This window comes from Trachemys scripta, chromosome 15 (assembly GCF_013100865.1).
Source record: "Trachemys scripta elegans isolate TJP31775 chromosome 15, CAS_Tse_1.0, whole genome shotgun sequence".
Lineage (NCBI taxonomy): Eukaryota > Metazoa > Chordata > Testudines > Emydidae > Trachemys > Trachemys scripta.
Window position 1 is genome coordinate 16,584,956 of NC_048312.1, and position 24,002 is coordinate 16,608,957.

The 24,002-nt window shown below is 42.9% G+C and overlaps 1 protein-coding gene across 7 annotated transcripts in view; it reads left to right on the top strand.

Moving 5' to 3' along the window:
- Window positions 1-24,002, top strand: part of ARVCF (ARVCF delta catenin family member) — a 428,382-nt gene that overhangs the window by 384,856 nt on the left and 19,524 nt on the right. For all 7 annotated transcript variants that reach the window (XM_034791689.1, XM_034791684.1, XM_034791683.1 and 4 more), the window contains one exon: window positions 23,004-23,131. In XM_034791689.1, coding sequence (XP_034647580.1) covers window positions 23,004-23,131 — 128 coding nt within the window. The remainder of the gene's footprint in view (window positions 1-23,003; window positions 23,132-24,002) is intronic.

Below are 24,002 nucleotides of genomic sequence, written 5' to 3' on the forward strand. Positions count from 1 at the left end.
TAGTGTTGCTGCTGCCGAATCCCCATGCAAAGGATTCCCTTGGGGTTTCAGCTCTGCTGAACTCAGCAAGAAAATGCACTGCCCTGGCGTCTCCGTTTATATAACCTAATGCTCGGTTGTGTCTGTTCCTGAGCTGGGAGACCACAGGGGGTTGCCAGCCTCTTTCTGGGCGTCGCTGTTCTTGGCCATCCCTGCCCTTGCAAAGTGCTTTTCAAAATAACGTTTTCTGTCTTTAACCTCCACAGACTGCAAATAAAGCCCTTTCCTTCCTTAACCACGGAGTGGCGTCTGACCCCAGTCTCATTTCAAAATACAGTGCAGACTTTAACCACTCCAGAAACTGCAAATCTGCAAAGTGGTTATTTTTGGTTTGTTTGGCTTTTTTCACATGAGGTTGAAAGATTTTTAAAGGATTAACCACTGAACAGAGAGCATGATCACCAGGGTCCTATCCTGCAAGGTGCTGAGGTGACTCCAAATGAAGTCAGCGGGACCTGAGGGCCTGGTACAGAGCACCTGAAATACACAGATCCAAGGAAATGAATGCAGGGGACTGGACCAGATGACCTCTCAAGGTCCCTTCCAGTCCTACGATTTCTAAGAAATGTGTTTCAGCCGTTGGATGCCAGAAGAAAACTAGGAGAAAAATAAAACCCAGCTGACACTTCCTATTAACACTGCTTCAGAGAAACCCAGGGGGAGGTGGGGCAGGTGGCTAGTGTGGCTGCATTCTAGAAATGCAGCTTCAATAAATGTTTAATAACAGAGAAATAGCAGATGAGTCTATTCCAGTTTATTCAGGCTTTCGTAGCTTTGTCCCTTGCAGAATAGCTCACCAAGCTCCAATAGTCATTCACAGTGCCTGCCTCCACGTTTTTAACAATGCATCTGTTGTTTCCTTTATGATCAGAAAGTGTGAGCATTCTTTCTTCTCATTCTTATTGAAGCCTGTCGTGTTTGTGTAAGGTGATGGGCTTAGAGTTCCGAATGAAATCTCCCAGCAGGCCATTGAGAATGGATACTAGGATTGCTTGCTATTGTCCTCTAACACCTCTTCTTCTCTCAATGTCTTGCTGAGTATTTAGATTCTGTTCTTCATTTTACCAGATAGATGATGTTAATCTTTCAAAATTACCTAATGTGCATATATATATATTCAGGGACAGAGATTCTGGGAACGTCTCGTGGCGTGTCTACATAAGCACTTATTGCACAGCAAACTGGGGTGTAGATCTACAGCACTCCAGCGTGCCACTCCCCAAGTGTATGTGAGGACCCTGCTGATGTGTCCTACAAGTTCCTAGTGCACTTTGACGTACTGCTGTTTTAAATTGAAGTAGGTCATTGCACAGTAGGGAACAGTTAGTGCGCCCTCAGCCGGGTCCACATGGATGCTTAAGTGCGTGGCGCTCTGGAGCGCTGTAGATCTACACTCCAGCTTGCTGTACAGTAAGTGCTTATGTTGACATGCCCTTAGAATCTGGCCTAGATTGTAGCCTCTTAAGGAATAAGAGTTTAACCCCTTGTGAAAGAAATACTAAGCAAAGCTACTTCGGATGCACACATGAAATAAAGCGGCTGGGTTGAAAAAGATGCGAATTGCAGCACTCTTCCATCCGCAGGAAGGTTTTTCCAAAGTTGGGCCTGTAATGTCCAACTGAGATTCCTCCCCAGACTCACAGCGAAGACTGTAGAACAACTAGTGATAATGAAGGTACATCCACACTCATCTTCTTCTCCCGTATTCTTAAATGTTAACATTTCCTTAGTGGGGAAAAACCTGGCAGTCTGAGACTAGATATTCCCCGGCCTCTTCGGATTCTATGACCTGTGGCTCTCTGGGGACTATATAAGAACTTATTTTCCTTCACAAGTCAGTTCCACAAACTCTCATGCCTCAGGCTGACACCCAAGAATATAGCTTTAGTATAATAACTAGCAGTACTTTAGAGAAGCAAGGCTCCCCAGTGGTAAATTTCCTTTTTCTAACATTGATGTGAATTTGTGGCCAACTTATAAATTCATGGAAAATTAAATTTATAATGCATGTGCTTATAACATCTTAAACTAGCCTGGCACAAATAAACTCATGGAATAAAACAGCCGGTGCTCCACTGCAGCACAAAGTAATTATGGGAGCCATAAGGGAGGAAGTATGCTATAAAGTGTTCAGCAAAGAAACTCTTGAGATCTGATACCAGCCCTGCTACTGACTTGCCGAATGGCCTTGGGCATGTCTGTTGACCTCAGAGGCTATATCCATATTAAGCATATTTTCGACATTTTACGCCATTGCATTAGACTGGCTGCTGGTGTTGTCTAACCTTGTCAGAGTAGATAGATGACATGATAGTAAAAACAGAAGCAGCTGCCAGTGCTTTAGCTATAGTAGAACTCCCACCATTCCTGGCACTGCTGGTACTGTAATGGTGGGAAATCTTAATAGAAAGCTCAGTATAGACCCAATCTTGGTCAGTCCTAGATGATGCTTATTTATCACGCAGAAGTGTTGAGGCTGGATTGAGTAATTTATGGTACATGGAGTGTTTTGAAAATGTAAAATGTTATAAAGTGCTTAGTATTTTTACTGTTTGGGCTTTTAATGTTTTTTCACCCTCTGTTTTTTATGGATAGTGTAATGGTGCTCACTCTCCACTCTGGCGCCTCTTGCTGGTTGTCCTGGGGATTAGCTCTGCATGGTACTGCACCCTCTTTGGGTGGTGCCTCGCCACTGTCACTCCTGCTCTAGGACCCACGTCTATCCAAGGACTGTGGTGTCCTCTTCAGCCACACAGCCCTCCAGACGTGCTACACTCTGTGCTCCCCCCTTCCGGGGACATACAGTCCCCTGTTCAGCCACTTCCCTTAGTGGCTACTGCAGCAAATTGTCTGACCACTTCCTCGTGGCCCCAGCATCCTCTTTGCCCTTGCCTCAGGGCCTCAGCCTGCAAACCCCAGCAGCCAGCCAGGAGCAGTGTCTCGCTCCCCCAGCCCCTGCTAACAGGACTGCTCTGTCCAGGGTGCTGGCAGTTTTCTCTGCCCTCCAGAGACAGTCTTCCTCTCTGGGCTCCAGCAGAGAACTGCCTTCCTCAGCCCTGCAGCTCCCTTTTTATATGGGCCTGCTTGGCCCTGATTGGCTGCTCCCTTCAGCCCTTCTCTGATTGGCTGCCTCCTGTGCAGCCTCCTGAGGGCTCTATTAACCCCTTAGAGCACAGTGTGGGGCAGGCGCCCATCACAAATAGTGTCATTTATGATGTTCTACTCTGTGTGTGTAAATCTATAAATAAAATTAGATCTTTAGCAGATTGACCAGGTTTAATTTAGTTATGGCAACATATGTTGCCTTACAATTATGAGACAAGCGACAGTATTTTAAAACTTGAACCACTAATGTGTATTTGCATTTCCTTTTCACTTGAGATTGAGGTACATGACTACCATTTCTGAAGATAAAATAGATACCACTGGAAAGTGACAGCTGTCAGGTTGCCACTGCTGGCTGTTCTGTTTTCTCCTCTCCTCACAAACTACCCTGTGTTGTGCATTGCTGCCTGCTTGGCTGAGAAGAGTTAATATTTTTTTCCTGTTCCTTGGTTTGTGTGTGTGTTTTTGCATGTCTCATTTACCACTTCTATTCTACAAGCAATTATAATAGTTACTCTAAAATACAATGACTGTTATTACAGAGTCCAGCTCATTATGCAGATGCTCTTATAGAATTGTTTATAAAACGAGAATGTGCCAAGCAAGTCTGCCAGGAATGAAAACAGAGGTCTTGGAGGGAGAGGTGCATTTTCCGCATCACTGCAGCTGTCTCAGTCTTGGGACTTAGTCACAGTGGTGAAAAACTCTGCCTGTCCATCCAAAACTGTTGGATTAAGTAGGATTCCTGCCATGCTGCTGCTTCAGTTTCAATTAAGCAGCAACAACAAAAGATGTCCAGAAGACTATTCCATTTAATATAAGTGTATTTAAAAAACAAAGCAAAACAATGGAGTTGATGCTTCTAAGAAGGGTGAATATCAAGAAGTTGCCTAGCCAACATTATCACAGAGCAAGGAATATGCACCACGCTGCTGCTCCCAATGTGTGGAGATTAAATTGACTTGTCGAAGTCCATTACAAAAACCTTGTTGCACAAAATTAGGGGTGTCTCCTACTGTCCATCAACAACACTGCAGCAAAATTCTGCTGACAAAGGCACTTGTCAAACTCAGAGACTGGCAGAAAGCTTCAGAACAGCTGAGGCAGAATGACAGTGCTGCCTTGGATGCCCTGCCAGATTATCAGAAATACTTTGCATACAAGCAAAAGAAACTGTTAGAACTCTGGATAAGATGGTAAACTGAGTCCTCTGGCTGTCCAGATGGGAATAGAACATCCTGGATAATGTTTTCAAAAGGTCTGAGTTACTCAGGCACTTTTGAAATTGGGACTGAGGCTCCCAAATCTCTTCAATCCTTTTAAAAAAAAAATTGTATCCCGTGACGTTTCTCTGGAAAGTATAGGACACCCCTATCCTCTTGATCGACATGTTCCGCAGTCCATCGTTTTGCATGAAGTATGGCTGCACACTAAGCAAAATTCTGCTCTATAAAGAAAGGGAGTGTGGCCTAGTGGATAGGACATCGCTGTTAGGAGTCAGGATACTTCGGTTCTCTTCTCACCACAGCCGCTGAAGGTACTGAGCCACTGCAGCTGGGGCCCCGGCAGCTCATGTAGACGTATTGGCTTTAGTAATCTAGCTAGCTCACTAAAAATAGAAGTCAGGATGCTATGGTGTCCTCACTTCTGTTTTTAGTGAGCTAGCAAGAGTACATAGCTAGCTTGGGTATGTCTGCATGAGCTGCCATTCACGGTGCCCCCCTCCAGCTGCGGTGGAGCCTTACCTTGGGAGTATGTTTCCAGCTACGTCTGAAACTGGTGCCATGAAACCCACAGTGTGGATTTCCCAAGGAAGAAAGTTCTTCTGAAAGGGATGACGTTGGCAAAGTTAGGGCTGGTCTACACTAGGGCAGGGATCAATCTAAGATACCAACTTCAGCTATGCTATTCGCATAGCTGAAGTCAAAGTATCTTAGTTCGACTTACCTTGCATCCTCACGGCGGCAAGTCGACCGCCGCGGCTCCCCCGTCGACTCCGCTTACTCCTCCTGCCGAGGTGGAGTGTGGGCGTCGATTGGGGGATTAATTTATCGCATCTAGATGAGACACAATAATCGATCCCCAATAGATCGATTACTACCCACCAATTCGGCAGGTAGTGTAGACCTGGCGTTAGTTAGAATTGGCAAATGACTAAGGAGGAGACCAGATCTGCTCTGTGTGGTATGGATGGTTATAACTGCTTATGTCAGCAGCAAAAATATGTTTTTATTGCCTTTCACTTCAATTAGCCTTGCAGAGCCAGGGGAAGGAGCTGAATTCCTTAACTAAATTCCAACTGCATGGCCAAATTGTCAGAATAATTTAGGGCAGAATTCAGGCCACAGAATTATTACTGAATCATAATGTGCAAAACTCTCTGCTGACTATCAGATCTCAGCTTGACTTTCAAGGGAGTTAACTTATTTTTGCTGTGATCTGAGCATGTTTCATCTGGAGCCATCGTAATACAGTAAAACATGGAACCCTCGCAGTACCATTTAAAATCACTTTTCAGGAATGTGATTGAAATCTTGGAGAAAACCAAGAACAATGCAAAATAAAATAGTTTCGTGGTTCTGAGCTTACTACAAAAGGAGAGAATAGACAACAGGAGGCCAGCAAAGAGGTCTTCGCTATAACCCAACAAAGAGAGAAGCAATACATACATCAAGGTCTTGGCAGTTTATCAGTTCAACAAGTACAGTTTTTCAAATGTTAAAGGTGAATTTTAACCAAAGAAGTAAAAGATAACTTGGAGTCTAAAATAACCTTTGTACCTCAAGAATCACTGATGCACCAGGAATGAAACTATTGAAACTAAGATGCATGGACTTGTTTGCAGAAGGGTAAGTAACAGGATCAAAATATAAAACTTCTGTTTTCTCTGTATTAGTAATAGCCACTGCAGTCCTATTATGTGACTCATTACTTTGTAAAGGGCTGTGAGATACTTTAAGTGTGAAATGTGCTATATAAAACCAAATTCAGTTGTAAAACTTTTGAATGCTCTAGTCAGGCTTTAAAGCTTCCCTCCCCCCCCTTCTCCCCTGCTCCATCCTGGCAGGGGAATGATATGACTTGTGGTACCATATACCTATGTCTAACTGTGTATTAAATGACCTTGAACTTTTGAGAGACAGAAATTGTATACAATAAAACAGCCATTCAAAGCTGCCTATCAACTTAAAAATCAACCTCACCTCTGCATAGTTTGGAATCTAGTATCAGTCCAATTAGTGTTTGCTTTGGAGCCAGAGAGAAGATGATCACTAACCAACTTAGTTTCAGACGATCAGCATGAACAGTGATTGCTACACAGGGGGAAGCAAACCATTTTTACTTCAGGCTCCTGGGCCATTAGTATATCGCTGAATGTCCCGAGTGTCTCTCACAGGAGAAGCTGGCAATATTTGAAATGCCACATGTTCAGTTAGGGCTAAACTATGTCTTGTGCTTGCCCAGAATGAGGAAAATGCAATGAGCATCCTCCCTCTTTGCCAGGGTTGGCCACAATTGCTGTCTTTATGGTCTCCAGGGCACAGGGGCTGCATCCTGCTAATATGCCCGCTGTGGGCACAAATCACACCAAAAATGGTGGGCAGGAGGTGAGGACCTAGCTTTGCCCTCCCTCCACATCAAGCAGCTGGCCAGCTGCAGAAGGGGGCACATTAGACACACTCTCCATCCATGCCAAGGAACTCTCGAGGAGGCACAGCGCCTCCTAAGGCCCCTCCATGGGCAGTGCAGCTCTGCAGCAATCCCAAGGATAATAATAGCCCAGTCAGGCACTAAGAAAGTGTGTGGGTTTCTAAAATGATATCTTTGAATTATTGATCCCACTGGACACACAGGTGAAAGAATATACTTTTACTTGCATGAAATATTCTTTAACCATGGCTCTCTGACATCCATCCCATTCCCTCAATCCCACCCACCTCTCTGGTTTGTTTGAAAAGAATCAGTCAGGGCTAGCATGGAGAGTAGTGTATTTCCTGATGGGCAAATAGTGGCGTGGGGGAGGGCAGAGCTTGAGTAGAAACCCCACCAGATAACAGTGAGTCTTACGAAAGCATTGCTGATGGTTTTAAATGGGTGTCAGAAATTCTAAAAGCAGTTCAGAGAATTTATCGCCTTTGCAAGGAAAGGTTAGGACAAGTTCACATTCTCAAACTTTTACTCCTGGGCTACATTGGGTGGAAGTGTCTGACATTTCATGACAGTCCTTGCCCTGAACTGCTTGCAGACTTAAATAGACAAGGTGGACATAGGGTGGCAGGAGGTATAGAACAGAGGTATAGAAAGGTGAGGTGATTTGCCCAAGGTTATACAGCAAGGCAGTAGCACAGCTGAGATTAGACCCTGGGTGTCCTGATTCCTAGACCAGCGCCCTAGACCGTGCTGATAAGACATGCAGATAACCTTCCCCATTCAAGACATTGTAATTTTTTCATGTTGACACTGCATTCAAATGCAGTACCAGAAAGAATATTTAATGAGTTCTGCTTTGAGACCTTTGAAATCGCAATCATCAAAGCTGTGATCATGATCAAGCACATAATTACATCATGTCCTGCTGAGAGCTTTAAAAATGATGAGGGAAAAGCTTCTCCTAAGACGCTTGTAACATGTGCAAGGACAGGAACATGAAAAGAGCTGGAGAAGGGGTTATGCTTTAACTAATTTTCCAAATGACTTTTAAACACTTAGCAATTGAGGCTTTTTACTTGCCCTGGAAATATGGGGTTCCTGTTCCCCTTCTTGGTGGTAATCGATGCATCCCGAATAAGGGTGAGTCATAAAATGTGGCAGCACTAGCTGTAAGGATGAAAAGGCAGCCAACAGGGGCTTAGGACTCAAGATCAGCGACAAAGATGACTGTGGTGCTGGATGCATCGTGTGTGCTGGGACTTCTCAAGAAAGAACAATATATGAATGCTAAGAGCATGAGACCTAATCCCACTTATTCAATTAAATGAGGTCTGCTCCAGGAGGAGAACATTTTCCTTTGAGTTCTGGGTAGGTTATAACATTTTATATGCTCAGGAGGGCATATATGACTCCCAGATTCGTGCAACCTTGTAAGGCTTTCCTGAGTAGGGACTGTGTGTTTAGGATTTAATGCAACCACCAGCTTCCCTTCTGAGTTCTACCCACCCACCCACTGAAAACAAAACACAAACTGAATCTAGTGATGAAAAATTTTAATGCATTTTCACACATGGCCAGACACGACCCTCCCTAGACTGTGTGCTGACGACATGGTGCCCCTGACCTGCCTCAAAGCCAATGCTTCTAATTTCTAAATCCAGCTGTTAGCCAGCTAGCCAGAGAGGCCAGCCCAGTGAGGAGCTGTTAGGGCCTCCCAGGTGTGTGTGTGTGTGTGTGTGTGTGTGTAAATGTTTAAAAATTGATGTAGGTGCTAATGTGATGGAAAATGCTGTGAACATACATCTGATGATGCTTGTTGCAGAGTTCACTGCACTTTGTTTTTCAAGCTCCATACAAAAAAGAATAGCTTCTATGTAGAATTATCCAGTTTTACCTGCAATCTATAAAATGTCACTTTAAAAATTAACCTCTTTTAATCCAAAACATCACTATATAATTGCATACTTTTATCAGATTTTTTAAAAAACAAATTAAATAAAAATCCTGTCCCTAAGCATATAGCTTTCACAAAGAAGGGGGTCTTACCATCTTTTTTTAGTTGTGGGGAAGTGAAGTAGTTTCAGCATCTCTCAGAACCCTCAATGCTGCTCTGTGTGGGTATGTCTGAAAAAGCCACAGCTCTGAGTCGACTGACTCAGGCTGATCGACTAAGAACAACAGTGTAGATGTTCATGTTGGAGCTCGGACCCCGAAACCTGATGAGAATGGGGCTCCAGCCCGAGTGGGAATGTCTACACTGCTGCTATTAGCCCCACAGTCCAAGCCCTACAAGCCTGAGTCAATTGACCTGGGCTTTGAGCCTCTTTGCAGTGTAGACATGCCCAAGTGTGTGCTTTCTTTGCTGTGAGATAGTCTCTGTTGCTTCTATGTTCTGGAATCTCTCGGCATGACTTTCTTGACAGCTTGTGAATCTGAATCATGACATTATTGAGGCCACTGTAAGTCTAGAGAGGACAGATTGTGATTTCGGGTGCTCTGAAACATTTCCATGTTCTGTAGCTGGAAGAATGTCTGTGCTTCCTCCATGTATCTGACCAAAGAATCTCATCCATAGCTACCAATTTGGGCCCCGATCCTGCTTAACTTCACTCCCATGAATAGACCCATTTGCACATGTGTGTTTGCAGGACTGGTGCCTTAGCTACCTCTCTCAGATTATATTGTCTCTTCCCACAGTGCTATCCACAATAAATTTAACAGTGAGCTAAAACTGTTTCCAAGGGATCTATAAGTTCATGGACAAAGCTGTTCATATCAATTTTGCCTACGATTATTGGGCATTTAGTAAGTCTATCAAACGGCAAGCATGTCGGTTTCTGTTGTCACATTTAGCATTAGCCATTTAAAAATAAATTGTTCATAACATTTGTGGCAACACTTGTAGCTTTGGGATCTACCCTCTACTTGGAAGGAACTTGAGTCTGGAGGGAGCAAGAGGAGGTCTGTCTCCTTATGGGAGAGAACTGGGAGGAGGGGCGGGAGAAGGAGGAAAGTGAGATAAGTAGGCAAGGGTAATGTGACATGGGTCTTGATAAAGCATTTTGAATTTGACACAGCCAGAGACAGAAGCTAGTGAGAAGATTGAATGAGGATATAGTTGGAGCCAGTGTAGGGGCTGATGATAATTTTAGCAGTGTTGGTTGTGTGTAGAGTGGAGTGTGAGCAGAGGTGAGAAGGAGGGATATTGGAGGGGACAAAGTTACAGTAATCAAGGTACTTGAGCACGGGGTTCAGAGGTGTCCTTACGAGTTTGTATTTGTATTACAGTAGTGTCTAGAGGTTCCAGTTGTGACTGGGGCCCCATTGAGGCAATCCCTTCTCCCAAAGAGCTTTGTCTAAATAAATGGGTAGCAGGGGGAAACTGAGGCAGAGACGTGCAGTGACCTGCCCAAGGTCACATAGCAGGTCATTGGCAGAGCTTGAAATAGAACCAAAGTCTCCTGAGTCCCAGTCTGGTGCTCTATCCTTTAGACCACTCTGCCTCCCACTCACCAGGAAAGGGAAAATTGTGATATCAAACAGGTAACTTTATTTTTATAGTCACCTGCACTCATGACTGCTTAAATCACTTAAATTTTCTTTCTCCTATAAACCATATGTTTTTCGCAGATGCTGCTCTTTGATCAGGATACTTTGAGGATGGACCTGAAATGCCCATTCTCTACAGAGAGCTTAAAGGCGGTTTTGTATTCTCGCTGCTTCCACACTGACCTGGCAGCAACTTGATTCTGAAAAGATGTTTTGTTCAAGTTATTGGGAGATGTTCCCATTGTCTGACAGCAGCAGAGTGGATGTAATAGAGGCGAGTTTAGAAGCACAGGCTTTCCTTTGGGGATGTGTGACATCTTTCATGAAATGCAGAGAAGTACTGAAACATACTTTTGACTTCGGAAGTTGAAGCGGGAACGAATTAGCAGTTTCAAACAGCGAACAGGATTGGAGGATGTATTTGGATCTGCATACAGGAGCTTACTAAACATCGAGCAAGTTAGGAGCTTCCCATAAATGCATCTGATTATTAAGCACTTTTGAATACCATTGTGTAGATGGGCCTTTTCATAGTACTTGTACCCATTAATACCAAAATGCTTAATGGTGTATTTGTCATGATAAACGTCTTCCCAGTGCAAGTCCACAGCACTCTGCCTGTAACAGACCAAATACTATCCCTAATGAGGAAGCAACAGTGGCCTAGAGTTACTATAGACTGAGATTCAGATTGCATACATTTTCCCAACACAAAACAGGACTACCTTTTCTGCAGAAATTCCATATTCTCTTTTGAAGGGTCCTCAGCATAGTCATTTCCTCCAGCTTGCATCCAAACACTTCCCTCACTGGTATCCATTGTGAGTCTGAAGTGACTCCAGTGTGACTCTGAATTTACTCCAGTGTGCGATAATGAAGGGCAGAATGTGATCCCTTCTCCTTCTTTGGTATGACAACCTGAAAAGCAACACTGAAGGTCGACATCCAAGTTTGTCATCCACTAAGTGGCTTTCAGTGACATGGAAAGAAGTGAGACTTTTCCTCTAGAGAATTATTTTAGATTAGGATTAGGTGTGCCATCGTTTGTATGTCTTCTCCACATTTGCATATCAGGCTATCCTTCATTTTCCATTTGCGTAGTAGGTAATTGCAACACTCGTGAGGTAGTGATGCGATTCACTGGAAGCCAAAGGATGCAGAGTTCTGTTCACTCTTGTTGCCTGATGATGCAGCTTCCAGAAATCAGGAGCAACTGAATTAATATTTATGTTTTGAAATGAGAGAGTCAAAGTGAACTCCCTGAAGCATGAGTAACCTAGAAAAAAACTTTTCAGACCATAAAGTTAGCTGCCAAGCGTGGCATGATGTGTAGATTTTGAAAGATCTGTTTTGTTTTCTAAGTTGCCTTTCCCCAGGCACTGAAGATAAAATTCAAACAACCAGCCTGTCAGGGTGAGATCCTGACAGGTGCCAGCCCGAGCTGAAATATCATCTGTCTAACTGCATCTGTTGAGGCTCTTAGACAGAGCCCATTGCTGTGGAATCTGAGTACCATGTCATGGGTATACGTGCTTTTTAAACAGGACTAGGAAGTCCCAGATGACCCGGTGAGTGTTTGAAATGTGATGAACAGAGGCCCCATAGTTCTGTCCCAGACAGCACACAATCCCATTTCTCCAAATTCCCAAGTGACGTTTTATTTTCTTCACATTGGGGTCAAATGCCAAATTTTAGCATCGTCTGTGAACAAAGGCCAAGGGCCCAGAACCACAAGGTGCAGTGTACTCCCAGAGCCCATTGACCTCTCACGGGCCTTTTGAAAGCCAGAATGCCTCTGAAGGCCCAGTAGAGTGCAGGGAGTGGCACCATTTCCAGCATCCGTTCAACAGGTGTAGGCAGCAATTTCCCCCCAAAACACAACCGCCCTGGGGCACAGAGAGGCTGTGGCCCCTCTCTGTAATCTCCCCATCTCAGGTCACTTGCGCTGCCAACATTGCTAGCTGTTCTTTTCCTTTTCCTGGCTGAAAGCCAGTTTATGCCTCCTCCCCCCTACATGGGCACACTAATGTGAGGAAGGGCTCCCTACGCTCCTCCTAGCTCACTCTTGTAGATGATGGCAAAACTCAGCCTTCATGTTGTGGGCTTCTTGAGTGAGCATGTGAGTTTGATTATCTATTGAGTTGAGGCACCAGCATAATGTCTCTTCATTTTCCCATGCCCTCCATGTGCGCCTCTCTCTCTCTCTCTCTCTCCTTTCCTCCTGTCCCGTTCTTGGGTGCAATTCAGACCAGTGAGAAGTGGTCATTGCCTGCCCTGTAATCCAGGGTGCCTTCAGTGCTCTGCTACTTTGGCTCACAACCCAGACACCAAAGGCCAGCAGAAAAGCATTCAGTTCCCTAAGTATCTGTGTGCTGTGCAGCCCTGGTACAGCACTCTGACTTCAGCTGCCTGCCTACAACGCAGCAGCCACACCTGATCTCCACCTGCCTTTGCTACTACTGGCCACGTGACTCCAGCGCACCCCCTACCTCAAATTTCCCCCAAACGATCTGCCCTGAAATGTCCATCCCTCATTCACAGGAATAATAAGGTCCATTGCTCCTTTAAAGAGATGAAAGCACAGCAGCTGGAGTTAACAATCACTGCAATTCAAACACAGTACTGGGTAGGTTTAGATTAAAAGTAAAACAAGTTTATTAACAAAAGAGAGATTTTAAGTGAGCTCAAGTATGACGGATAAAGACAAAAATGGTTACAAGCAAATGAATGTAAAATACGCTTTTTAGTGGCTAAGGCTTGACTTAACTCACTACGGCTTTTGTAAGAAATCTATCTTGAACTAGTCTTTCTTCTTCCCAACCATGGCTGACTTTGTCAGTCAAGACCTTCCACAGAAGTACAAGGTGGCTGGTTTTCCTTTGTCTTCGTAGGTGAATGATCATTGCCTAAGCAGATTTCTCACCTATATTCAGTGCCCAGAGACTTCAACCTCTCTGGTTGAAGGAGCCATTTTTCTCAGCTTGCAATAGTCCGGTCCCTTGTCTGTTCAGTGATGTATCCCAAGATGGCGTCTCCTCTCTCTTTATATCTTCCCCAATCACTGTTTTGTCCCCAGACTCAGGATGACCTCATGCTATTCTTCCGTTTCTGTGGACTTCCCGTTCCCCAGCTGATTCGCATGTGAAGGGGCTTCCATTGTTTTTGGTCACATCTTGCTTAATGGTAGATCACTTCTGTCCCACCTTTTCGGGAGAAAACCTGTTTCTCCTTTCGTTTGGTCAGACCGTAAAGCATAATCTCAATGAGTATTCATAATTTCTCAAAGTGTTTAATATAGACATTTTCCAGTTATATTGGTCACTAGTATGTCATTAGCTTTTATAAAAAACCTTACCTGATCATTTTTTAAATACAGAAATATAGTATACTATCATTTGATTCAAACACTTAGCCTCTTGCGGGGGTCTGAACCTCAAATTATATCTTCCCCATTCGCTAGGTTGGTGGCTTTGTCTACCTTTTATGTGAATGTGCCTTCATTGTCTCTGTTTGACGGCAAGCAAATACACGTTCCTTTGCCTAGGCAGACTAGGTTTATGCATTGCTTGCCAAACATTTTAAGAACGTAATTCTAGCATGTGTCCATAGCTCTCTGCATGCACCCTTTACATACATTATGCAAGAATATTAATGATCGGTGAGTTATGAGTTTTCCATGCCACCTTTTGGGTATATATCATGACAACAGCATGCTGGGTGTAGTGAATATATTAGGCCAAACAAGAGTTGATGAAACAGAGTAGTGGACCACCAACGGACTGTGTGTTACACCTCCTCAGATATCCTTGTCTGCTCACTACGATTTTCTGACAGTTTGTTTATAAAACCCTTAAAGATGTAAACAGTCAGGCAATACTGAAACCTTTTTATCAAAATGAGTAAACTTACATGCCACCTGTAGCAAAACAGTATGTACGTTTCCTCTTGCCATAAATATTTCTTCACAAATGGGATTACAGAACTGAAATGGGGAGGAAGCGAAAAGCTCTTCAACTTCTTGGAGTCAAAACAGCTGATATGCATCTGCCAATAAAAAATAGATAGGACTTGCAATGTGTCCTAAAAGTCATTGAACCTAAGTTCTGTCAAACCCCGGGGGAAGAAGTGAATTCTAAACTAGAGGACCCTCCACTAAGAAGGAGGGAGATAGTTTCCATGTTCACTTGGAAGTGTTGATTTTTTTTAAGCATTATTTGATTACTGCATTTTTCAGGGAAGCTGGTACATTGCTTTCTTTGAAGGCTGCACTAATGACTTCAAATAGCATGGACTCCCCAGGTGTTCTTGGTTTGTGCTCAAGGGGGGTGGGCAGACGTCTGTCAGAGCTTCCAGGTTTTCTGCTTGTGTAGCTGGCCCAAACTCCAGCAAGGCAGATGGGCCGGGCAGTGTTCTTACTCTTGGTTTGTTTTTCACAGTCGCTGCAATTGCTGGGTCTGACTGAACAGGAGGGGTGACAAAATAGAGCTGTGTGGCATACCGCACATGAGGCGAGAACCTTCAGGGCAAATGAGCAATCACCAAACACTACCATCTGGGTCCTTTCAGGGAGAAAAGAACAGAGCCATTCAACTGTGACTCTTCCTATTCCTGCCAGGGTCCACAAATATGTCAAAAACACCCTAGGGTCAACAGTAGCAAAGACAGCTTATAGATAAAACATATATTTTATAATCAGCATGGACATTTGATCTTTGTATACCAACAGGAGATCATCCGCTAACGAGACCATTCTAATCTCCATGCCGGGCCCCAGGTTGAAAAAGGTTGAGGAAATTCTGAGGGTTAGGAAAGGATCATGAGTCTGATTGAAAAGGGTCAGGAAAGGGCTGAGGGAAAGGTGTGATCACTGGCAAAATTGTCAGTGTCAAGAAACCTTGAGCATGGGCCAAATTGCCACTCCCTAGGTCATCTTGCCCTTCTGAAAAGAGGCATTGACAATTCACACCACTAATGGATCCGGTTTGCTCACTAGAATTTATCAGCTGTTAGGACACGCATGGGTCTAAATCAAAAGTTGCAGGAAGATGCTCCCAAGAATTTGGGAGTCAGACTGGCTGAAATGCAGAAGATTTTGCATTTGTAACATTCTCGCCTGCACCTTGCCCCCACTCCCATACATTGATCTCTAGTCATTGAGGTCACCATCCTGATCAGCTTTATCCTAAAAAAAAAAAAAAAATAGAAATGCTTCACAGCAGGGGAATAATTGCCTCTTTGTGCATGAAGCTAACTCAGATTCACTAGGCTGCTTACCATAGGTATATGGACTCTGCAACACTAACAATTTCACATAGTGAAATATTGTGTGGTCAACACAGCTATGGGAGAAGGAGATGGATTCTACTCCAGCTGAGGTATCATCAGTAGAATTTTTAAGTTAGTTCCATTTACAGTATCTCTTTCTCTTTGCTGGTGATGCAGGGATTAGAAAGAACCCTGCTTGACTTTCAACCTCTAGGGTGGGTTTACAGCCTTCTCAGTGAGAGGAAAAAGTCTTTACTTGCAAACAGATCATATTTGATATGCAGTTAATTAAGAAAGAAACCCCAGAATGTCTTTTATTTTAGAGTCCCTTTTCAAATAATCACACTTTTTAAAATTGTTTTGTAGGCAGCACGTTCTCTCCCCCTTCCCCTTAAAATGAAACAAACTTTACTATCACTGAGAATTAAAAATCCACAACTTCGGCAAGAAAGAAAGCATTAACATTTGATATACTGTACTTAAAGAATCCAAGGTCAGATGTGAGTTTTCAGAGACTATTCGGCAAAGAAAGCGATTTACATGAACTATGCATTTTAGTTATTCAGCCAAAAGACTCAGTGCTAACTTTGGCACTGAAGCAGGTTCAGTTGTTTTGTAGCGATGGTGGGTCATTTTTAAAAGGTGACCTACAAATGCTGAATGTATGTATTTCACCAACACTCCTCCTAACCAGAGTAAAGGGAACCTTCAGCATTTCACCCCTCTCCACACCAACCTCACTGGTGGGAATTTCCCTCTCCCCATGCCCACTAACTAGGCGAAGGGGGACGTCACCCTCTCTTACTGAGCTACTATGTTGGGGACCCTCAGTACTTCCCTCAATTTCAAGTTCCGCTCTCTTCCTGCTGAGTATGCTGATGGGACTACGAGCCCCTACAGCCTCCCTCTCCTGATTAGTGGGTGGGGAGAGGGTTGTTGCTAAAAGCGCTTTGAAGCCAGGAGGCCTCACAATATGCACTGAGCACTAGTGGGCAGTCAGAATATTGTTGAAATAAGCCCCATTTCTAATGTTACTTGGCAGGTTACTTGGAAAGGGAGAGCAATATTAGCTCAAAGACTTCGCCTCATGGAAAATGTTGTGTGTTGTGTTGAGTTTCATTCCCACATCTCTTATCTAAATAATGTATACGCTCTATATCTTATCTGACTAAAACCAAAACTGGGTGTCCTTGTCCTGTGCAGTCTCTTTCTGCTACAAGTCTCTCCCTCACCCACCCACCCATCCCTGTCTAGTTCCTGGATGCCTCACTGTCTGCTTTATAGTCTGACTGACTCATTCTCTTGTCCTTGTGCTTTTCACTTTCTTGAGTATCTCTGATATCTTATTCCATACATTCCTATAGCATCCTTGTATGTCTATGGCTTTCATGCCAATATCTCTTTCCAATGTGGCTATAGGGGGTAAATTGTACGAGAGCTTGCTTGCTTAGTGTTAGAAATGTTCTATGTAACTTACTAAAATGTTCAGTAAAGTCATACACTCTGGTCTTCATTTTCTATGTAGAAAAGTCCTTCCTTGATTTTCCCTTATGATTTGAGTCTCCTGCATCACATTTTTGGTAGCTCCTTTCTGCATTCTTCAAAGGCTATTCTGTTCTTTTCTTCAGGGATCACAATCTGTACTGGATATAGTGCAGTTGATCAGATCTAACCAGTACCTTCTATTGCAAGAATAATACCTATCCTGATATCTATTGCACCTTGAAGTGAAGGCTGTATGGATTATTCGAGACTTTCCTTGTCTCGTTTCTCCTTTATATGCTGTAGCATTTTTCTATCCAAAAGGTATCTCTTCTCCCATCCCTCTCCAGTTTGACATTCTGTATTCTACATTGATCTACACTGAGCTGCATTTTCCATCTATCATTCTAAGCACTTAGCTGTTAGATCTGACTGCATCTGTGCTATCTTAAACCGCTTCAATTCAGAGAAGCTTGCAAATTTATCTTGATATTCAGGTTGCTTTGTGCACCATGTAGTGAAGCACAGAATACAAATGGAACGACACTGATGTTAATTTTATTAAAACATTAATCATGTTTTCAGTCCTTTTTAAAAATATATATTCTTCAAGGAAATTTTTCTTAAATGATGTAGTGTAGAACAAAGTATCTTGTTGAACTACTAGAAGGTTTGCTGCTTACGTCTTTTGAAAGTGCCCCAGTTTCTATTGAAAATGACCATGAACTCTGGTTTTACAACTGTTTAATTCAAAAACAGTGGACTACACAGTTTCTAATGAAGTTACCAGCCCATTGCTGAAATAGGGCAGAAGTCCAAGATTTGCTGAGTTTCTCTTTTTTTTTTTTTTTTTAAATTCTGTAAGAATGTTGGTTTTCATTACTGACACGATTGTTTCCTTTTGGTTCATTTGTCTAGTAGCTTAGGGAACCATTCGCTTTCTCTACAACATGTACTTTTCTGTGACCTTGCAGAGGAACAGCAGTTCCAGTTTGGGATTCCTCTTGCACCATCTGGTGGTAGCTATTGCAAAAGCACTGTTCAAATTGGCTGACGTAGACACCTCAGAAATGGATAACCATCAAGCTACAGTTAGATGTTCTTCAAAGATTGATGGGCTCACTATATAGCTTTGTCACGGTCCCATACACCATCTTTGTACAGAGTGAGCTCCTCTTCTTTGAAACTGTGAGCTGGAGTTTATGCAATGATAGAAAATAAACCAGCAATGCTTTTTTTCTGCTCCAATAACCATTCTTAGGGGTGCAGTCTGTCCTCTCAGCACAGCACATATGTACATAATTTCCTATGCCTATAGGGACAACTAAACTGCTGAATGGACAAGGGGGAGAGTATGGCAACCTTGCTCTGAGAAGAATCACCTTGGTTTGGGATTACACTAACATGCCAGGGTAATACTCACTAAAGTCATTTCCACTCTTGCCAGAATGTTGTTTGACCAGGTGCAGTCTGCACGTAGTCATGTAATCATAGATTTCATGGAGGACTCCGCAATAGTGCTATGCACAAGGCCAGGATGTGATCCCTAATCTTGATTTTTTTTTCTCTCTCTCTTTTTTTTCCCCCCCCTCTTCCTCCGTTCATCTATTGTGATGAGATAGAAGTGCTGGAATCTATACTCTCCATTACCATGTGTGGAGAAAGGTGCTTTGAGGTAGTCAACAGTGACCCTATAAAGCGGGAACTAGATGGTTCAGAAGTTGGTAGGTGGATTATAGCACCTTCCCCCTTGGAGTTTGCATTGTGACCAAACATTCATTCCGAACTGACGACTGTTCGGGGACCATGCATAGTGGTGAAATGCACTTTGTAGCCTCTGTCCATGTCACAGGAATCACCACTGTTGGTGGCAGTCTTAGCAAAGAGATTGAGGATTGAGAGGGCCATGGAGACTGAATGCTCTCTCGTCCCGCAAGGTGACCCCTCCAAGTCAGGGTTGAGGCACATTGGTGAGGCAGTGTTGGGAAGCTTGTATTACTTCTGCCTGTTCTGCTACTCTTCTGCGGATAAGGAGAGACCTGTCAGCCTGGCACCTCTGGAGAGTGCTAGATTCACAGAAAATATACTCCTCTGCCAACTAAGGAACAATATTAACGGACAGAAGAGAAGCTCATCTGGTCCCCCTCAGTTAGGAAGATGGGACTGCAACAATTATAAAGACGGGCTGGCACAAGAGAACCTCAGACTCCCCCGAAAAGGGGGACACAAGTCTGGAGAATATAAATGTTTTAAGGAGGGAAAGGAATATAATTCTTGAGTAGCTGTTCCCATACAATCCCAGTAACTGCCTGGGACGCCTCTATACTCTGTGAATGCTTGAGTACCAGGGCCGGCTCTGCCACTTTTGCTGCCCCAAGCAAAAAAAAAAAATGCTGCTCGGACTGTGCCTGGAGCCGCCCCTGTTGAGTACTACAATGGCCATGTCACCTGATGTTTCCCGTACCTCTTTGAAAAGCAAAAAGACCCCAGCCAGTTAACTGACTGCTGTACCTTGTTTTTGGCAATGAAAAGGGTATAGATAAATTTAACCCATGCTTTTCCAGGAAAAAAATGTTTAAGTTCTGATTCAACACAGCTCTTAAGCACGTGCATAAGTTTGTTTACTTCAGTGGGATTTAAATATATGCTTCAGCGCTTGCTGAATTGGGGCCATAATTCAAATAACCTTTTAAAGAAGCAAAAGAAAAGCAATTGACTTTCTTTTTTGTTGTTGACTCATTACCTATCTTTAATGATCCTCTTCCTTTTTTTTTAATTCCATTTTAAAAATGGATATAGGCAATTATCCATATATTACACAAGTACCTGGAAAAATAATTAAGATGAGCTTGAAATTCAGGAAATAGGTTTAGAAGAGAAGCAGGTGCTTAATGGAGGTGAGGCCAGCTGTGCTTCCCAGGACACTGCAAAAGTACTTCAGGAAAAAAATGTGTGAGGCCTCCACACAGCACTGGAAGGAAATTACAATAATTCAGACAAAGTCTATCCTCTAATAGCAGAACTGGCTTCATTAGGACAGAAAGGCAGATGGAGAAAATACAAAAGTTTTTTTTAAGTGAATATAATGTTTAAGAAAAGTGTGAGGTTGAAACCAATGAGGAAAATCCCTCAGGCAGAGTGGTAGCATTATCAGTACAAGGTTCTCATCTTTGCTAATGTGCATCAACTCATGAGGGGCACTCATAGTAGTCCTGTTTCAGCAATCCTCCTCATCCTACAAGGCTAGCCAGGCTGGTATGGGAGGGCTTTAGAATAAGCAGTAATTGGCAGGAGGATGAAAACATGGGGGCATTATTTTGGGAGCGGGGTCATTCACCAAATTGTCTGTTTAAGGGATTGCACCCCGAGCAGAAATGTACTGGTAATTAATAAAGGAAGTGCTGATAGTAAATTAGACAAGGAAAAAAAAGGGATGCTCCTACACTCATGCTGGAAATACAGGGAAACAAGCAGGAAAAACAGGAGCCTGTCATGCATGAGGAAAAGTAACGACAGAGGCATGGTGGGAGACACGTGACTGGAATTCAAATATCTAAAGGCAGGTTCTGTCGGCAGTAGGTGGGATGTGGAGGGGGGGAAATGGAGGTGATGTGGTTACTGTGTATCAATAATAACGTGTATCAATAATATAATAATAATCACTAATGTGAAGAGATGAGGAAGATGAAAGTGTCTGGGTTCAGATAAAGGATACAAAACCTGGCATTGATGATGAGGATAAATTATAAGCTATGTAACTAGGGAGCAGAGGAAGATGAACCTCTCCTGGAATTGTTTCCAAGAATGTCAAAGATATGACTGGACCATTTAAAGCAGTGCTTTTAAGTGGACACTGACTGAAGAATTGCCAACTACTTAACCACAGACAGCTATGAGCTCATATACAGACCTGATATCCCTCTTATGATAATGTTTTGTGTGTTGTAACACTACCTTTATCCTTCTGGCTTGTCTGATGTATGTTTAAAGTTAAAATTTCAATATAAAGATTATACAAGGTGTCAAAATTCCAATAAATGATCAGTGAGAGAATTTAATTCCGGAGATTAGCTAATGGAAAAAAGGATACAATCCACATATTGTCAAAGAATATTTTTACTTGATGTCGGATAGTTCCCTATTTCAAATGTGGAAGCAGCAATACAAGGTCTGGCATGAGGGTAGAGGGGAACTGAGAGGGGGAGTGGTTACAAATTTAGCGAATTTGTGGTGCAAATGAATTCTAGAAAGTCACAATAGCAATGAAGTTCTTTTCCCTGCTAATAACACTCAGCTCACGGGACTGTTATCCTCTTTTACAATTGGGGAAACAAAGGCACCGAGTGGTTGAGTGACTTGCATAAGGTTAGTCTTTCAGCGTTAGTGGTTCTATTCTTGACAAATCCTGTCTTTCCCAGCCTCCTGCTCTAGCCATTCAGTGATACTGCATTCTATTAGGACAATTCCTCTTTGAAAGGATTGAAGTGACATTTAGTGAGCAGTGTAAAATCAGCTGTGGTACTAAGTATAACGTGTAGAGAAAAGAGGTACGAATTTATGCAGTATAAGAGATGAAAGGCCAACAATACCAATAGAATTTAAAAATACAAGGAAGATTTAAAAAAAAAAAAAAAAAGTGGTTGAAAAGAAGGTAGTAAAAGACCTAAAATACAAAAAAGGATGATCGTCTGTGGGAAGTGGGTAATTGTAGTGATTGGAGGAAATAGATATAAGGCATGCAAGAATAAAATAAGGGAGGCTAAAGAGAAATATTCCTGTCTAGGGCAGTCAAAGGAGAGAAGAAAGAGTTCTATAAATACACTGAGAGAGATACTAGGGGAAAATACAAAAAGCTGTTGTGAAACATGCTCTTAACAATACTACCATAGACTAAAAGCACCTGCGATCCTCAGATTTCAGTGGGTGCTTATACAAACGTCAGTTCATGTAATTAGTATGACAAAGCCTTTCCAAAGTAAATAAACACCTTCCATGTTGTACAGCACCTAGCACACTGGGGTGCTGGTCCATGCCTAGGGCTCCTAGGCGCTGCAGTAGTACACACAATGCATAATAATAACAACTATATAGATGAAGACACTGAGGTTACTGTCAATAACTTGCCCAAGATCACTTGGGAAGTCTGTGGCAGAACTGGAAATAGATTCAGAATCTTCTAACTCCAGTCCTGTGCCTTACCTGTAAAACTGATGTACTAACTCTGGGAATATTCTTTTAAAGTGTGTTCCATCTACATCAGCCTCTAGATTTAATACAATGCTTGTATAGCTCTTCGTGTAATAACTGAACCGAAATTATTCAGTTGTATTTCTCCCCCTCCCTCCAGGTGATGATTCTCATCAATCCAACTTTCCATGGCCACCTTTCAGCAGGCAGGCATGGGAGTGGGGCATATGGTATGACTATGCTGTACGCTCCCAGTTTGGGCATTATTAATCATGCCTAGAAAGTGACTGAAATTGAGTGTACAAAGCAGTGCAAATTGAATTCACACCCAGCTTAGCAATGCAGCTATGAATTTGTGCAAACAGACCCAAGCTCGTGTCACCCGGCTGTGCATACACATGCTCAGTGTGATTAAATATATGGAATCAGAGTAACACAAAGGCTTCTAAACATTCAGCTGTGAGATGGGCTCTCCTTCCTGAAAATGAGCAGAGTGAATTTGTGTGCAGGGGCTCTCAAAATTGCAGCATTAATATGTCCTACTGTTGAGTTCCAGCAAGTGCCACTTTGAGCAGGTGGGAATAGAATAAACTGGATTTAACTGAAATCCTTATCCTTACTCTGGCAGTGTAGTGTGTTCTGACATGTTTCTCATACATGGTGAAATAAAGACATGTCAAATATTTTGATCCATATGTTGCCTCACCTGTTTTTTCCCCCTTCAGGCTTTGAATTGCTCTACCAGCCAGAGGTGGTCCGGCTCTACCTCTCGATCCTCACTGAAAGCCAGAACTTCAACACTTTGGAAGCTGCAGCAGGGGCTTTGCAGAATCTCAGTGCTGGAAACTGGACAGTGAGTCTAGCCTTTTCCTTTGCTTAATCCTAGTTAGAAATTGGTACAATGGAAATTCCCTTTAAGCCCTCTAGGACTGATGTCACTTGATAGCCTGGAAATTGCACTCTGTTACTTTTCTTTTGTGAATCTCTTTGGGAAGATTTTTAGCTTTTGGTTTGAACAAAGGGATTAGCTTTTAGAAAAGGTTTCAGTGTTACATAGGGAATGCAAATCTTAAAATGAGCAAATGTTACTTTTTAGACCACTTATCTGCTGCTGCTTTCATTTGTGGGTTTCTTCAGCAGTGCTTGTTTTTAGAGCTGGGTAACCGTACTTACCCAGGGCTGGGTATTGTCCTGATTCATCAGATAACACTGGGAGTTGCATCTCAAAATTGCCACTAAAGCCTTCCCATAAACCCTCCTCCCCCTACAGTAATCAGTCCACTCTTAGCAAAGAATACTGGAATGTCTCTGGATGTGACAAAGTGAGGTCATCCACAGCAACCCCAGGTCTGTGAAGTAGTAGTTTGAACGGGGAGTCACTTTGTAAAATATAATTATTTACAGACATGCATGATACAAAGAATAGAAACAAGTAATTTTTTAAAAGCTAACAGGAGCTGTCCATGTCTTGCTGTTCCCGCTAAGTGACCTTTTTTCTGATGGAGAGGAATACATTTTCCATTGAGGTCTATATAGTAGCCTATATTCTTCCTCTGCTGCTCTTAAATGTTTATAGAACAGATCATATTTCTTCCCCACTCCGTCTTCTCCTCTCCTTCCCCCCCCCCCACTTCCCCTGCCACCAGCTATAAGATGAAATACTATCTACCTCCTTTTCACGCTTGGTGCACGATGGACTTGGATGGACGGTGGGATAAGTCACA